Below are 16681 nucleotides of genomic sequence, written 5' to 3' on the forward strand. Positions count from 1 at the left end.
CCACTTTGATTTTATTTTTATGTCAGTTGTAAGACAGTAGTCCAGTTTCATTTCTTTGCATGTAGCTATCCAGTTTTCCCAGCACCATTTATTGAAAAGGCTATCTTTTTCCCATTGTATATTGCTGCTCCTTTGTTGCATATTAAGTGACCATATAAGTGTGGTTTATTTCTGGACTGTCTATTCTGTACCACTGATCTTTCTTTGTGCTGTAGCATACTGTTTTGATTACTATAAATTTATAGTATATTTGAGACATAAGGACATTGTACCTCTAGCTTTGTTCTTATTTCTCAAAATAGCTGTAGCTCTTTGGGGTCCCTAAGGTTCCATACAAATTTTAGAATTATTTGCTCAGTTATTTTTTAAAAGATGTCATTTTTATTTTGATGGGAATTGTATAGAATCTATAGATTGCTTTTGCCAGAATGGCCATTTTAACAATATTAATTCTTCCCATGAGCACAGAATAGCTCTCCATTTATTTGTGTCTTTTTCAGTTTATTTCACCATGCCTTACAGTTTTTAGAATATAGTTCTTTCGCCTCCTTGGTTAAATTTATTCCTATATATTTTATTACTTTTGATGCAATTGCAAATGGAATTGATTTCTTAATTTCTCTTTCTGTTAGTTCATTATTTGCATGTAGAAACACAAGAGATTTTTGTATTTTTATTTTGTATCTTATGACTTTACTGAATTCACTTATTAATTCTATTAGTTTTTCAGTGCAGTCTGTAGGGTTTTCTAAATACGGTATCATATAATCCGCAAATAGTGACAATTTTACTTCTTCCTTACTAATTTAGATGCGTTTTACTTCATTTTCTCATCTGATTGGTGTGTCTAGGACTTCTAGTACTGTGCTGAACTGAATTGGTTAGAGTGGCCATCCTTGTTTTGTTCTTGATCTTAGATGAAAAGCTCTCAATTTTTGATAATAGCTGTCAGTTAGTCATTTGTGGCATTTATTATGTTTAGGTATGTTCACTCTCTACCTGGGTTGTTAAGCATTTTTATCATGAATGGCTGTCAGATTTTTTCAAATGCTTTTTCAGCATCTATTGAGAAACCATCATCATATGGTTTTTATCCTTCCTTTTTTAATGTGGTGTATCACTTTAATTGATTTACAGATATTGAACCATCCTTACATCCCTGGAATAAATCCTACTTGGTCATGGTGAATAAACTTTCTAATGTATTTTTGAATAGTTTACTAACATTTTGTTGAAGATTTTTGCATCTATGTTCATCAGGGATGTTGGTAATTTTATTATTCTGTACTGTCTTTGTCTGGTTTCAGTATCAGGGTGATACTGGCCTCATGGAATGAAATTGGAAGCTTCCATTCCTCTTTAACTTTTTGGAATAGTTTTAGTAGGACAGGCATTAACTCCTTTAAATGTTTGGTAGAATTCACCTGTGAAGCCATCTGATAATATATTTAGGTTATTTTGATCAATTGTTTACTATTAATAATCATCATAATAATTCAGTCCAGAAAAAAAGAAAAACACCATTTAGAGTCATATAGGAAGGAAATTTGAAAACAATATGATTTATATTTATACATGCATTTTTGTTTCATATGAGTGTATTAGAGTGATCCATCTAAGATGTTCTAACATATATATGTTAGGACAAAACTGAGGGAGTGAATGAAACATAAGTTCAAAGGGAAAAAAAACAAGGTAAAATTTCCAACTGCTCAAAGACTTGTTAATTTATAAATTAAATTGGTGATCATGAATTTCAAATCAATATATATTTACATTCTACTACATACACTTAAGTTGATGATGTAACCATTATTTCATGAAGAATTGAAAATAGAATTTTACAACTCACAATAGGCCAGAAATTATACATTTTGCTAATATTTAAATTCATGATGAAAAAATTGTATGTCAAAGGCATGCAAAACAGCATAGTTTTGTTTTTTTCTTGTTTGGGTAAGTATGAAGATCTATAAGTAATCAGTTGCAGGAAGAAAAGCAGGCAAGTCACAGAAATCAGGACAAGTACTTCAAGGAAGGAGTAAGCAACTGGCCCTAACATCATTGTAAGATCAACTAAGAGAGGACTAAAGAGATTGCATTTGATTTGGCCAAAACTAGATTGCTGATAAATTTAGTAGAAACATGTTCTGTTTTTCTTGGAAGCGGAATTGTGAAGGGACTCATATTAGAATGGGATAAAGAGAAATTGGAAAGGAAGAAACAGTGTCTGTAAACATTCCTTTGATAAACTTGGCTTATGAAGAAGTAAGAGGTAGAACAGTAGCCAAGGGGAGATGTCAAGTAGAAACCCTTCCTAAAGATAGGAGGTACCATGTTCGAATGTTCAGAGCATGGGTCGAGTAGAGAAACTGGGTTTCAAGATGCAGGATATAAAGATATTAAATGATCAAGTAAAGTGTGTAAGAAAATGTGAATTGATGGACCTTTGGTATCAGAAGGGACATTTCCTCCATTGTAATAGGAAGAGAGAGGAGAGCATGAATTTACATGGAGTTATGTATAATAAATCTGGCATAATAAATTTAGGGACTTCTCATCAGATGGCTCCTTTTTCTGTCTTGGAAGTATATAGCAAACTATGCGCTGGCAGTGACCTAGGAAAGGAAGAGTTTGGAGATTATCAGTGCAGAACAAGGGATAGCCAAATGACCAGGGTGTTCAGAGATCATGAATTTATAGTGATTCCCATCATCTCTGGATTTTCTCCAGAACTTCAGTGTTCAGTTGCTCTGGAAGATGCAATGAAGAGGATGAAGGGTTAGGTTCAGTTAGGATGAACGTTTTTCCAGACAATTGTAACAAAAGGACCAAATGACAAATGCATAGACAGCAGTGATAAATGGCAAGAAAACAAGACCAGCAGCCATGTGACAAATGTATAATTTTTATTTCTGTTATCTGCTGTGAATTTGAGTAAATTACCTAATTAGTGTAATCCTCAGTTTTTCCACTTGAAACGTGGAAATATCTACATGGTATATTTCCAGGCTTTAAGAATGAAACAGGTAATATTGTAATATTATTAAAGTGTTTTATAAACACTGTTCCCAGAGGTCACTACACTGTTGCTACAGAAGTCCTAGGAAATGTGTGGTTTTACTTTTTGTACCTTTTTCCGATCACCTTTATCTTCTGGAAGCTTCTCTCTGCTGTCCTGGTGCCTCCTCTAACAAGTTATTTCATGAAATCACCTCTCATAGAGTCCCCTGCTCTACCCATGCTCTAAAACAAAGTTCCATTTTCTACATAGACAGTTATGCATGTGTGGATGACAGACACAAATAGGTTTCTGGGTTTCTTTGTATTTCAAAAGAGAAAATTATTAATTTAAATGAAACCCAATTACTGAAAACAAGAAGATATTTGTGAACAAAAGTATTCTTGTTCATGCCCCTAACCCTTCTGGCTACCATCCCCAGACTTCTGAACTTTTCCTCCACAGCTGAGAACAAATACAAGGAACGAAGCATATCATTGACTCACACCAGTTCAACCATTAAATCAGGGAGCTCCAGATCTGATTTTATGAAATCACAGAATATCACCAGTAGTCTTAAGGTGTGTTTCATCACAAAATTAGTTTGGATTTATCTTGTGAAATATGATTTATTCTGGGAAGAGATGAGGGATATGGGTATTATGAAATCACATAAACAGTAACAGCTGATTATTGTTAACTCAGAAAAGGTCAAAAAACAGAATCACTAATCATCTATCCTTGAAAATTACTACCTCCAGGCAATTTAGCATTATCTGCTATATAGAAAATTACTCACAGTCTTTGCCAATACTAAATAATTCTAATAATTATGGGTTTGAATTTAAGAAGGTCTTCAAGCTAGAGCTATAAGAATTCAAATCTGGATAGCAAAATTGTATATACTTTATTGTTGCCAGGTCCAATCCAAGCTAGGTAGAACTACTATTTATTCATTTGTCCCTTATTTCATAAATTTATTTGGTATTCAATTTATTGAGTGCCTGCTGTCATCTTGTGACTGTCCTAGGCACTAAGAATAAAATGGTCCACAAGATAAGAGTCCTGCTCTGAGGAACTTACATTTCTGTCTGTTGGGCAGAAAAAAAACAAATATCCAAAATATCATAAGTAATAAGTGCTATGCAGAGAATGAAGCAGAATGATTAGGATGACTACTTGGTGGCTACTTTAATTTGGGTGACCAAGGTAGGCTTCCCCAAGGAGGTGTCATTTAAGAAAAGATCTTAATGACCAAAGGTAATGACCAAAAGCCAAACAAAAATAAGGAAAAAGACTTTCAAAGATGACAGAACAGTAAGTGCAAATGACCTAAGGCAGGATTGAGCTGGGCACATATTAGAAATGGAAGTAGGGCCTTGTGGCTAGTGTGAAGAGGACAAGGAAGAGGTTGGAGAATGTAAGAAAGGGTGAGTAACACCATCTGATTTAAATGTTAAAATTAGGGACACTGGCTTTTGTGTAAAGAATGTATCACAGAGAACAGGAGTAGAGCCAGTGAGCCAACACACCCAGGTCGAAGTGGTGTTGACTTGGCCTGGGTGATAGTTGTGGAAATGGAGAGAAAGGGATGGATCAGGATATATTTTGGAGTTTGAAACAATTGCTCTTGCTGATGGATTAGAAATGGAGGATGAGGGAAGTAAAGGAACAAGGAAAACTGGGTGGGTGGTGGGGCCTCATTGTGTTAGGAGCTGTACCAGCCACTGGTGATTAAAAAAAACGAGGAAATTAAGGATAGGATTTCTTCATAGAGCTTACATTTTAGTGGAGAGAGATAAAATAGATGAGAAAACAAATGAACTAACTATACAGGTATCTTATTCGTTATTGAACTGTACAAATACTGAAAATTGTTTCTTTGTCACAACCAATGAACTTACTGTGAGGTTTAGTATTTATAATTTAAAGAATCTCAAGATGTTGAAAATTTTCTCTTAAGTAAATCTCATAAACAGCTGAAACCACTCACCATCAAATAATATGGATTTGCTCTGCATAAGTGCAGGTGGACAGAACATCAGTTGGCTTGCAATATACTGCACACTTTCCATGGGGGGAACATTAGGACATAGCTCTTCTATTTATGTAAGTGAAGAACAGTTCAAAATAAGGGTCAAGATTAAAAGCAGTTTTCCACAGCTGGTATACTTGAATTCTTGCTTATGGTTCAATTCTCTTTCTATGGAAATAGAGCTCCAAGAATTAATCATAAAAATAATAAACAAAAGCTTGAAATTAAATCTTCAACACTAAAGATTAAAAGATGTGCATAAATTAGAACTAGTCTCCTGTGTAAGTGACATAGGCTGCTGTCCCAGTGATGTGATTCGGGCTCTTCTTGTAAATCTCCTCCTTCCCATCGCCTACATCAGGGGCCATCTCATTCACCGCTGTATCCTCAGCACCTACACAATCCCCCCGACAGACACTGTGGGGGCTCAATAAATATTGGTTGAATGTGCATGTTTGTGCATATTAAATATGTTATATCTCTCAACTAATACTTAAAATTTTCTTTGTTGATCACACTTGCCTTCTCACTGGAGTATTTTTTTAATGCAAATGGAAATGTGCCTGTGAATGAGCACCTACTTCCCAGTATGATTACATTTGAGTTGATTATATTTATAGCAGGAGAAACAAGATGACATGTGAACACATAGCATTCTCATGTGACAAGGTCATTGGAAAAGGGTAGGAAAAAATTATCCATACTGGCAGCAAAGCTGTTGTGACTAACTTCCCCACTTCTAAAATCTGTTCATTTATATATCAAACATACAGTCAGTGATAGGCACCACACTAGGCACACAAGATACAAGAATGAATAAGACAGGATTTCTCTCAATTGACTCATGGTTTATAGGTGGAGATAAACATTTAAACAAAGGGTTTCCTCCTTTCCTCCCCTCCCACATCTAATCTGTCAGCACATCTGGGAGATTCTCATCAGCCCTCCCATTTGTTTCCTTTTCTCCACACTGATTGCCTCTGCCACTTCTCTACTCCAGGCCACCAAAGCTTTTATCAGGATCACATAACATCCTATTATTACAATCTTTGTTTTCCTCTACTCTAACTCCACCCCCAAAATATAACTAAGTCTCTGCATCTCCACACTACCTAGAGAGCTTGTTCTGAAACACTAGTCTAGCTTTAAGCCCCACAATGGCCTTAGGTTCAAGTCCAGTTCCTTAACATAATTTACAAGGGCCTTCAGTACTTGCTCTCTGCTCCTCACCTCACCAGCCACTAAGTAAGTTATCCCTGGAGCACATCTCCCTCTCTTTATTCACCAGGCTAACTTCTGTGTGGTCTTCAGATCTCAGCCACCTCAGTTGCTCCAAGTTTTCCTCGGCCTCCCTAAAACAGCGAAGTTTCCATGATAGGTTCTCCTGGACATGCTGTATCTCTCTTGCTGTAGTGCTTAACATCCTGAATCATAGCTTGTTTTTCTATTTTCCATGTTAGATTGTACAGCTACTTCAGAACAGGCATTAGTCTTAAAGGATTGGTAAGGTACTCACGCAAATATGGGGTGTGGAGATGACTTTTCCAGGCAGATGTTTAAAGAAAGACTAGTAAATGATATAGCCACGCAGTGGGCTGGGGAGGTGAAGAGCAATGAGACTAGAAATACTGGTGTGTTGCGTGAGGGCCTTTGGGTTGTACCCAAAAAGGCAGGTGGATTCAAGTTCCACGGAGCCCTGTCAGTAATGCTTCCCCTGGCCACTAGGAAGCCTTTATGTGGATTACAGAAAGATACTGACTTCAGCAGACACAGGTTGGAACCAGGGCACTTGCGGTGGAGAAAAGGCTTGCCCTGGATTTCTGTCAGTACTCACCAGCTCATGTGTACATGGAGCCCTGACTTCTCAGGGATTTCTCAGAGCCCTCTGGGGAGGGTCACAGAGGAGGACTTTTCATCGGGCTGTGCTCTGATGTCCTCCCCTCCTCAGTGCAGAAACTGCAGAAACTCTGCCTTTGTTATATACAAGCAATTATACATTATGTAGCTTCTGAGTCAAAGTTCACTTGAACAAAGTACTTCCTTGGTTTCAGAATATTTAAATGTTTGCAATCTGTTGTTGGCAATGAAGACCAACTGAAAACTATTAAATAGGGGAATATAGCAGTAAGTTATATTTCAGTAACACCATTCTACAATAAATTGGAAGAAGGATTATAAAGATCAAAGCTGGCAAAAAAGATTAGTTACTTTTTTTTTTTTCTCCAGAATCTAGGTGATTGACAGTAAGGGCCAGATCTTAGGTTGGATAAGTGAGGATTAAGGAAAAATCTTAAACTAAAAAAAAAATTGTGATAGATTGGGTGTGTGACTAAAAGAGGAGAACTCCCTATTTTTGGTGATGCAATGATTTACCTTGGTAGAGAATAAAAAGAGCAGCATTGTCCACTGGGAGGATATAAGGATAATTTGGCATTCTGCTCCTTTTTAGTGTGCTCCAGCCTTCCAAGTAGAGCTGGGGGCCAGAATGAGCTGACCTTGAACTAGAGCTAGAAGAGAATTTTAACAAAATGCATTCAATTTAAATGCCAAGAAGAAGAAAAATAAATGACTTACTTGACTGGAAAGTGGCAGAATCAGGATTAGAATTTACATCTGGTTTAAAGCCCAGTATTCTTGTACCACACCATGTTCCTTGTAGTTCTCGACTTTTCACTGAAATGTTCATCAATATCATAAAGCCAAATTGAATTACAATGATGTGTATCATTATGAATTTCATGTATATTGATTCATATCTATCTGCTTCTGGAAGTGGAGTTGATTTGAGGAAGGAAAACAGGAAATCAAATCCAACATTTTAAAATATATTTCTTAATGTGTAGTGTTCGCCTTTAGATTCTTCAGGGGTACCAAATAAATCTATAGCTTTTTGATGAGAATCTACCATGGTTTTGTACTTCAGGCATTATAGGCAATGAGGAATTGAGTGATCAGGAAATATTTCATGAAGCTATGGAGTGTGGGTTTGTCCTTGAATGAGGCCAGTCTTAGCTAGGCCTTTGGGAGGCAGAAAATGCCGTGAAATAAAATGCAAAGGCAGGAGTGAGTTTGTTATGTTCTCGGGACAGTAAGGATGTGAAGTTGGAGAGGCATGAGAAAAAGGGGCCAGATATGAGTCTCTTCAATGATGTTCATCCATTCTTAAGTGACAACTGTGTGCCAGATCCTAGTAATACAAAGATAAATCAGTTTTTATTTTATATAGCAGAAGTAACTCTTGATGAATTTTGAGGGGAGAGGAAATGATGATAGGGTTGCTTTAGGAATTTGAAGCTGGGCTTATGCTAGGATCAACCTAGCATTAGGAAAACCAGCTAGGAAACTACTGCAGTAATCCAGATGGGAGATACTAGGACATCATTTCACAGAAGTTGACGTGTGATTCTGTCTGTGGACAGAGTATTGCACAGAGTGGGCCAAGTAATCTCCAATCATATGTTCCTTTTCTTTGGAAATCCTCCTTCACTGCCTTTTTTCCATGCTGTACTCACTAAGTTACCTGGCTCAAGATTTGTTACTGGCCTCTGCTTTCCTGGGAAAGTGCCAAAAGACCAATCATTGACATTGAAACGGCCAATTTCTTCCCCCTTTGTGGAAAGCTGTGATCTTTCCCAGATGACAGCTGCAGAGAATCCTGCAAGCATTTTATATAAGGGAAATGAAGTGGCAAATGGAGAGAGAAAAACAGTACTTTCACGGTAGGAGATGACTTCTATGGATCATAAACCCGAGTTACTCTCACCCAGAATTAGAGACGAGAGCAGAAGCCCTATTTTTAAAAGAATGAAGTGGCTATCAGATGGCCTCTGCTGAAGGAGAAGAGTATCAGACAGAAAACAAGTGCTGGAAAGTGACTCTCATATGCAGCTTCTTGGTGTGGCAGCTGTGGTCTCCTGGTCCAGATTCCCCTGGACACCTCATTACAAATAATATGAAGCTACAACGTTGAGAGAATTGGCTCCAGAGTCAGAGCTCGGGACCTTTATTCCATTTAGTTGAACGTGCATAAGGTTGTGTACTCCTGTTAATATTAGAATGAAGCGCACATGAGCCGAGTGAGTGACGCTTCAAATCCTAGGGCAGTGGTTTTTGGAGAAGGGTCCCAGACCAGCATTTCCGGAGCTTGTTAGGGAGGTGAATCCTCTCTCCTGCTCGAGACCCACTGAATCAGAAACTCTGGCGACGGAGCCCAGCAATCTGCAGTTTAATAAGCTATCCAAGTAACTCTAAGGCACTCTACAGTTTGAGAATCATTGATCTGGATTTCATTTGGCTTGGCTTTACCCTTCCAGTATGATCCTAATACTACTGATGGTCAATAGTTAGGAATGGCCCTTAAGTAAGTCCCAGAATTATTTTTAACACACCATAGAAGTATAGACGGACCAGTGCATGAGCTTTGAGATTACCTCTACACCACTCACTGCCATTATAAACCTCTTTGAGTTTCAGTTTCTGTTGGAAAATAAAGAAAGCAACATCTACCTTTCAATGTTTCTCTTCAGATTAAAACATATATACATAGAATATCATGCATATGTCTCCAACTCTGTGTGTAGCATTAAACCATTTGAATAAGGCATAGACTATAATTCAGTACAATAAGCATAGCTCAGTGGTTTTTTAAATACTGTGTTTACTAAATTTGAATTTGAATATCAGAGAAACACGAGTAATTATTTTAATGTAAGTATATTGCAAACATAACATAGAACATATTTACACTTAAAAGAGTATTTATCAGATTATTAGTATTGCTTTATACAAAAGCTAAATTTAACTGGTTAGCCTATACTTTTATTTGCTATGCCTGGTAACCCTATTAATATCTTGGATTAGCTACCTAGTAGGGGGACACTGGACAAGCCAGTTGAGTCAGGATGACTTCCCAGAAGACCAGATAAATTCGAGTTAAGTAGTAAAAGGAAAATGGACAACAGCTAAAGGAGGTAACACACAAACTACTCTTCGCAAAGTCTGCCTATGGTAGTTAGAAATTTCTGTTGGCAAGTCATAGAGCTCCACCTGAGCTTATTTAATCAAAAAGAGAAATAAGTTAGAAGGACACTTGGAATATCTTCTCCCATTCAAGGATGAATTGGACCACTAAGCCCTGGGAAGGACAACCATGGACAGAAACACTGGGGGGGGTCCAGGAGGATCCCTCCCTCTGTCTGAAGCCCTTATTACTTCTTTCCAGTTATCTGCTTCATTCCTCATCTTCTCACAGATAAGCTTTTGCCATTTCACAGTCCACATGGGAGAAAATGTCCCCTGATATTAACTTTTAAGCTTCTGTTTCTTCTGTTCAGGCAGAACCTCCGAATCTCACGGTTTAAATTTCAAAGTGGCCGAACTTAACAAGTGATCCAGAATAAACTGTGTGAATGTATCATTCCCCCTGCAGCCATGTACATTATCTGCTGGAGAGAAAGGCCTAGTAAATATTAATTACTACACCAGCACTTATCTGATGCTTCCAAAACATTAGTCCTTTTCCTTTTCTAGGAAACTGTTGCAATAGGCGGATTTTTCTTCTTTTATTCTCAGTTTTAATGGACTAATAGCACCTAATGAGGTCAATGAAGTAAATGGATTTTTAAGGTGAGAAATTTCAGCAAGGAGGAAAGTTAGTTGGTGCTGGACTTTAAAGGTCCTCAGGGAACATATACCTAGGCTCCATGGGAAGGCACAGGAAGAGAGCAGGCAGACGTTATTAAGATTAGAAAAGGTCAAAATGACGTTAGGCATTCAGGTCAGCAGCTCACTCTCCCCCTCTCTCTTTCTCTCTGTATGTGTGTGTATTGTACTGTTTTCCCCTTTTCTCATATGCTAGCATAATGCAACTGCCTTTTCTTAAATTAAGTTTTGATTGTCTATTCTTTGTTCTTAACCTACCTTTAGCGACTCTAGGAATAAAAGAAAAATAAGATCTTTATACTGCATTAAGCTTCAGAGCTTTTCTAGTCTCCTTATAGTTCACATAAAAATCTATGGAGTTATTCCTTTTAAACAGATTCTGATTTTTTTTAAGGGATTGATTATTCTCTTTAAGTGAATATTATGTAATTCCCCAGCTAGCGTTTTCCATTTGATGATGTCTTACTGCATTTCATCCAGCACATTAAACATTGATCAGGTTTCTCCATGAGGTGGCCCTTTGGTCTGTAATTAATTCACCTATTTGACCAAAGAGGCGTACTGAATGGAGATAATAATGAGCAATTCAGGAACGCCCCATGATAACTGATAACTGCTTCAAAGTGAAGTTACAGACTCTGTGATCTACAGCCTACCTTTGAATGAAGCCTTGAGAGGGGCTGAGCGTGGCTGGGTATGGCTAGATGTGTGGAGTGGGGCTACAACAGAGTAGACAAGAGGTAGTGGAAAATCTGCTGAGTGTGCTAATCTTTAGCAGCTTTCTATAATGGTACAGGTTATATCAAAACAACAGACTTTTCCTGGAGGATAGGTAAAATGAGAGGGAAATTACATTACACTCCATGAAACAGGGTTTATTAAAAAGATTTATTTTGGCATTTTTCTTCCCCCAAATCCCATGCATCTCTTTCTTCCTCCCTTTCTCATAAAAAATTTCAAAAACCCTTTCGGAATATTGACTGCAGCTCTCTCTGCTTTGTCTCTCTTGATTATCCTTTTTCCGCCACTACAGTCACTTCACATCCTTTCCTATGCAAATGGTTCTTGTCTCTTTTTCGCAACTGTAATAGCTTACTGCTTGTCAGACATTGTGCTAAGTATTCCAGAGGCATTATCTCATCTAACAGTCTCAGTATCCTTGTTTTCAGATGAAGAAACTGAGGCTTCAAGACATCAAGGGACTTGCTCAAAATCACACAGCTCCTAAATTCCAGAGCTGGGGCAAAATCCCAGGTGTATCTCTGTATGGCCAACACTCTCAAGCCCATGTTTTTAGATTCTCTTCTGTGATATATGACCATTATAGAACATTGGGAAAACACACAGAAGTAAACACTCATAATCTCTACATCTACAGGGAACCAGAGCTGAAACTGTTATCTTTCCTTCCAGTATTTTTTAATGCATAATAAACAGGAATTTTTAAAGTTTAACACAAAGATTTGATGATTATTTTTAATGAATTAATATCCTTAAAAATACATAAAATCACAAACCTTATTTTACAACAGAACCTACTTTAATACCTACAAAAGAATAGATATTATATATTACATTAAATTATATCTTAAAAGTGGGACAAAAAACTTGGTAAGTAATTATTTGACTTTTCAGTGATGCTATGCCATGTTCCAGAATATCCAGTTGTTTAGTGCAAAATTTAGGTGGGATTCTGTGGACATGTTAATAATGGTGTCTTTTTGTTTTTACGATGTTTTCTGAAGGGAATATACGAGCATCATAATGGAAAAGAAACTAGGAGAATGTTCAAATTAACTATTTAATCTCATGGACAAGTCTGGTTCATAGAATGAATATTATAGACTTATATCTGAAATAACAAGCATTAAAAGAGTGAAACCATCAGCTTAATTACATGGGTAGATTGGGCAGGAAATGTGTATGCAAGTGGATTTCTAATGCAATGGTGCAGAAATATGATAAAGGCTGCATTTTTTTAGGGACTAAATATTATTTGAATTTGAAGCTAGTGATAGGCATATACGTTGTGGCTGTACCCACAAAGTTTATCTACTGGTGGAGAAAGCAAAGCAATTTTAAACAACTCTGGCCCTCTAGCCAGATGCCATTTCAAGAGCTTGGGTGTAAGGGAAGTTGAGTGCCCTACTTTGGCTTAATATTCTTTCCTCCGTATTTTGAAAAGTTGAATGTCAACTTCTTACACCCTCAACTTTTTACTTAAAAAAACCAACTTTGAGTAACTTTGTATCATCATAAGTTCCAGAAAAAGATACAACCAGCTTTGAATCTCATCCCTGTCTTGTGTGCCCAGCACTTTTGTCCCCAACACCATTTCCTTCTCAGTAGATTTTATTGTATGTACAATGAGAATCAGTGCTTCATAAATGGTGTAAGTATGAGCCAATAAGTGCCTAGAATGATATGCCACATAGTAATCCTACCAACAACTTCAAATTCCATCCTGTTCACCTTTCAATAAATTACTGAGCATGGCATCTTTGACTCACCTATCAATAGCTGCACCTCTCACACGTGGGCTCTGTTACAGATCACACATACATCCATACACATCACCTACTGCTCTCGCCAGCTCTGGGAATGCTTACTCTCTTTTCATGCAAACTCAAGTTCAAAGACTTAAAGAGGCATGACAATGACACACAGCTGATACACAGCTGGGCCTCAAATCCAAGCCTCTGGACTGCGCATCAGTCTGGTGCTCTTCACTGAACTAAAGTTGCCTGTTTCATCTACATGTTCAGGAAAAGCCATCTGATTTCGGCTGTGATTTCCTCACCCAGCAAGTGACAATTAAGGATTCCACTGTATACAAAAAGAAGAAAAAAATTAGTGGAGTTTGAATAGATATAGCATCCATGTTTTTTTTTTAAATGTCAGCAGCCACTCCCTTCTATGGAAAGCAGTGTTTTAAGATATGATTAATATTCTAGGCATAGGGTGATGGTAAACATTGTGTGTTTGCATTATCATGAGATGACAAAATTACCCACTCTCAAAGGACCAGCTGCTACAGGGTAGCTGGCACCCATATGCCTACATTCTCAAATCTATTTTAATTGGTAGTTTTCTGTGGGGTTTTTGTTTTTGTTAGTCAGAGAAAATGTATGTGTAAATCTATTAAAGCCATAGCATCTGTTATGATGAAATAACATCACTAAATCCTAATAAATGAAATGTTCCATATCTCAGGATTTTGAGGCTTATGAGAGTTCTCCTTGAGACAAGAGCTTCTATATCTTAACTCCTCAAACAGGTATAGAAAAGTTATGGACAAAAATGATAGGAAAATTATTCTCATGTCTTCATTTAATATTTCCACTACCAGTGTTATACTTTTGAATTGATGTGCACAACATAGACAGAACTGTTCATCACATTATATATACGTGGGCCTAAGAGGAAAGAGCACATATTTTGAAATAGGAAGACCTAGATCATAACTAATTCTCTACCCAAATTGCTAACAGCTGTAGACAAAGAACTTAACCACTTGGAACAATTCTCCTTTCTATAATGTGGATAATAAGTCTTATTCCACAAGATTATGGAAAAGATCCAATAGTTAAGAATATTATAAATCAACAGATTTGCCCTGCTACCAATAATAACCATGTAAGGGGCTTATTATATTCAAGATCTTTGCTAAAGACTTATATGTACATTATCTCATTTAATCTTCCCCCAAAGTCCTTATAGTAGGTATAACTATTGTATCTATTTATAGATGAGAACATAGGGCTGAGAAGTTAAGAAAATTATTGATACTTGTAAGCTTATGTAATAGAGAGCCTGAAGTTTGAACTTAGACTTACTCTTTCATCCATATTTGCTAAGGAATAGATCCCCTCAACAAAATTGAGCACTGTTTGGAAGAAGGAAATGGGAAATAGAAGGTAGGTAAGCAAATAATCATGTTCACTTTACCCTGGCCACTGTACAAAGAGTAGGTTGAAAGTTGACAAGAGAGCATCTAGGACGAGTAGGTAGGCGGCTGTGGAAGTAATCCTTGTGAGAGCTGATGTATCCTTCACCCAGCATGGTAGCAATGGGGATAAAGAAACTTGGATAGATTACAGATAGAGCTGACTATGTGGTAGTGGTGGAGGGAGAGAGGAGTCAGACAAGGATAGCCCCTTATGTTTTTTACTCTAAGCGACACCGTGAACTGAGATGTGGAATACTAAGATGGATATTCAGAGGGAGGGAAATAATCTTTCTAGTCTCAGCCCATACGCTTAACCATTATAGATACTTTTACTAATTATTATCATAAATATAAAAGGGACTTGAAGTCTATGGCCACATAACTAAAAGCTACCTGGAAAGCTTTATGGAAGAGTCAAATTATTCTTTCCCACAAGAAAGTGGCAAAAAAGTAAAGTTTAATGTTGAACTTGCCATTATTCTTAATTTTCAAAGTAAATACCTAGGTCAAGTATTATCTCATATTTTCTTTGACTTTTGTGAAACCTGAGCTTCAATATCTATAATACTGTGAAATGAACTTAAGGGAAAACACACAACACACACACACTCACACACACACACACACACACGAAGATTATTTTCCAAAAAGCTAACAGCTTTATTTTAGATGATCAAATCATGTATATGTATTTGTTTTCTACATGGCTATATTTTTCAGGTTTTCTAAAATAACTGCATATTACTTTTTAAGTAGTAAGTTAAGAATTTATTAAAAATTATGAGGTTACATTTGCTATGTCTACCTGGTTCATGGTAGTAAATTCTGAGAACCACTCAAATTGTAACCCTCAGTCAAACCAATGGAAACCAACCAAAATAATGATGTAACTGATGGAGTCTTTAAAATATGTGTCCTTTCATCTGTTAGGGGTTGAGTTTGTTCTTCTCAGTTCTTGTCCCAGCCTCAACAAAGAACTGAAAGTAGAGATACTGTAACAAAGCAGAGCAAAAGTTTTCTTTGAATACCCTCCAAGCGAGGAGTGGGCCAGAGTCAAGATAGACAAAGGCCTCAGTCTTTTAGGCAGAAGGCTTATATATTGCATTCCAGTTAGCAGGTGACTCTTTGACTGACAAGTTAGGGTTATTTGATTTACAGGTCTTTCTATATGGGCATCCCTCTCTGTGAGCATGGCCTTCCCCATGCTGATGTGTGATTGGGGCAGTTCTCAGTTCCGTTCAATTGTGCCCCATTGGGATCTGGCTAGGAAGAAAGTTTGTCTCCCTGCAAAGCCATTGTTGTCTTTACATGGGATCCCTACCGGAGTGGAGATTGTGCGGCTTTTTCTTTGAACCTTTTCTGGGGTGGAGCTTTCTCTTGGAACCTTATCTTCCCTTTTCCAGTGGCTCGTGTCTACCTTTCTACCTAGCATTCCTAACACAGCTACACCGCATGGGATGTCATCCGTCAGAATAGACGGTAGCTCAGGAAAGGGCCCTGACCCATAGTGTCCATTTGGGAAGGCTAAGGAGTTCAAGGTTTTCTTGAATTTTTCCATTTGAAGCATTCCTTCCAAGTGTAAACATTTTTAAATCACTTGTCCTCTGCTTCCCCGCATCGTAAGGTTGGAGAGCCATAATACTGTCCTTTAAAGTACGCCTGACCTGCGTGTCTTTTTCCTTCTTTCAGGGTCAATGACTGTATCCTGCGGGTGAATGAGGTCGACGTGTCAGAGGTTTCCCACAGCAAAGCGGTAGAAGCCCTCAAAGAAGCAGGGTCGATCGTTCGGCTGTATGTCCGTAGAAGACGGCCCATTTTGGAGACTGTTGTGGAAATCAAACTGTTCAAAGGGCCTAAAGGTAATAAAATCACAGATGACTCACAAGAACACACCCGTGACAAACTATTTGGCTCAAATGTATGCCATAGCCCACCTACGATGTATGCCTTTCTTTTATCTTCCAACATTCAGTGCTTCCCAGGAGATATGAAATCCTGCAGTAGCGGTTTTAACAGATGGTCAAAGAAATCAAAA

General features: G+C 37.6%; 1 protein-coding gene across 17 annotated transcripts in view; it reads left to right on the plus strand.

Annotated features, from left to right (window-relative positions):
* DLG2 (discs large MAGUK scaffold protein 2) overlaps positions 1–16681 on the plus strand; it is a 1919888-nt gene that overhangs the window by 1395181 nt on the left and 508026 nt on the right. For all 17 annotated transcript variants that reach the window (XM_057507175.1, XM_057507177.1, XM_057507176.1 and 14 more), the window contains one exon: positions 16336–16505. In XM_057507175.1, the coding sequence (XP_057363158.1) occupies positions 16336–16505 (170 nt within the window). The remainder of the gene's footprint in view (positions 1–16335; positions 16506–16681) is intronic.

This window comes from Manis pentadactyla, chromosome 9, assembly GCF_030020395.1.
Source record: "Manis pentadactyla isolate mManPen7 chromosome 9, mManPen7.hap1, whole genome shotgun sequence".
In the NCBI taxonomy this organism is placed as follows: domain Eukaryota; kingdom Metazoa; phylum Chordata; class Mammalia; order Pholidota; family Manidae; genus Manis; species Manis pentadactyla.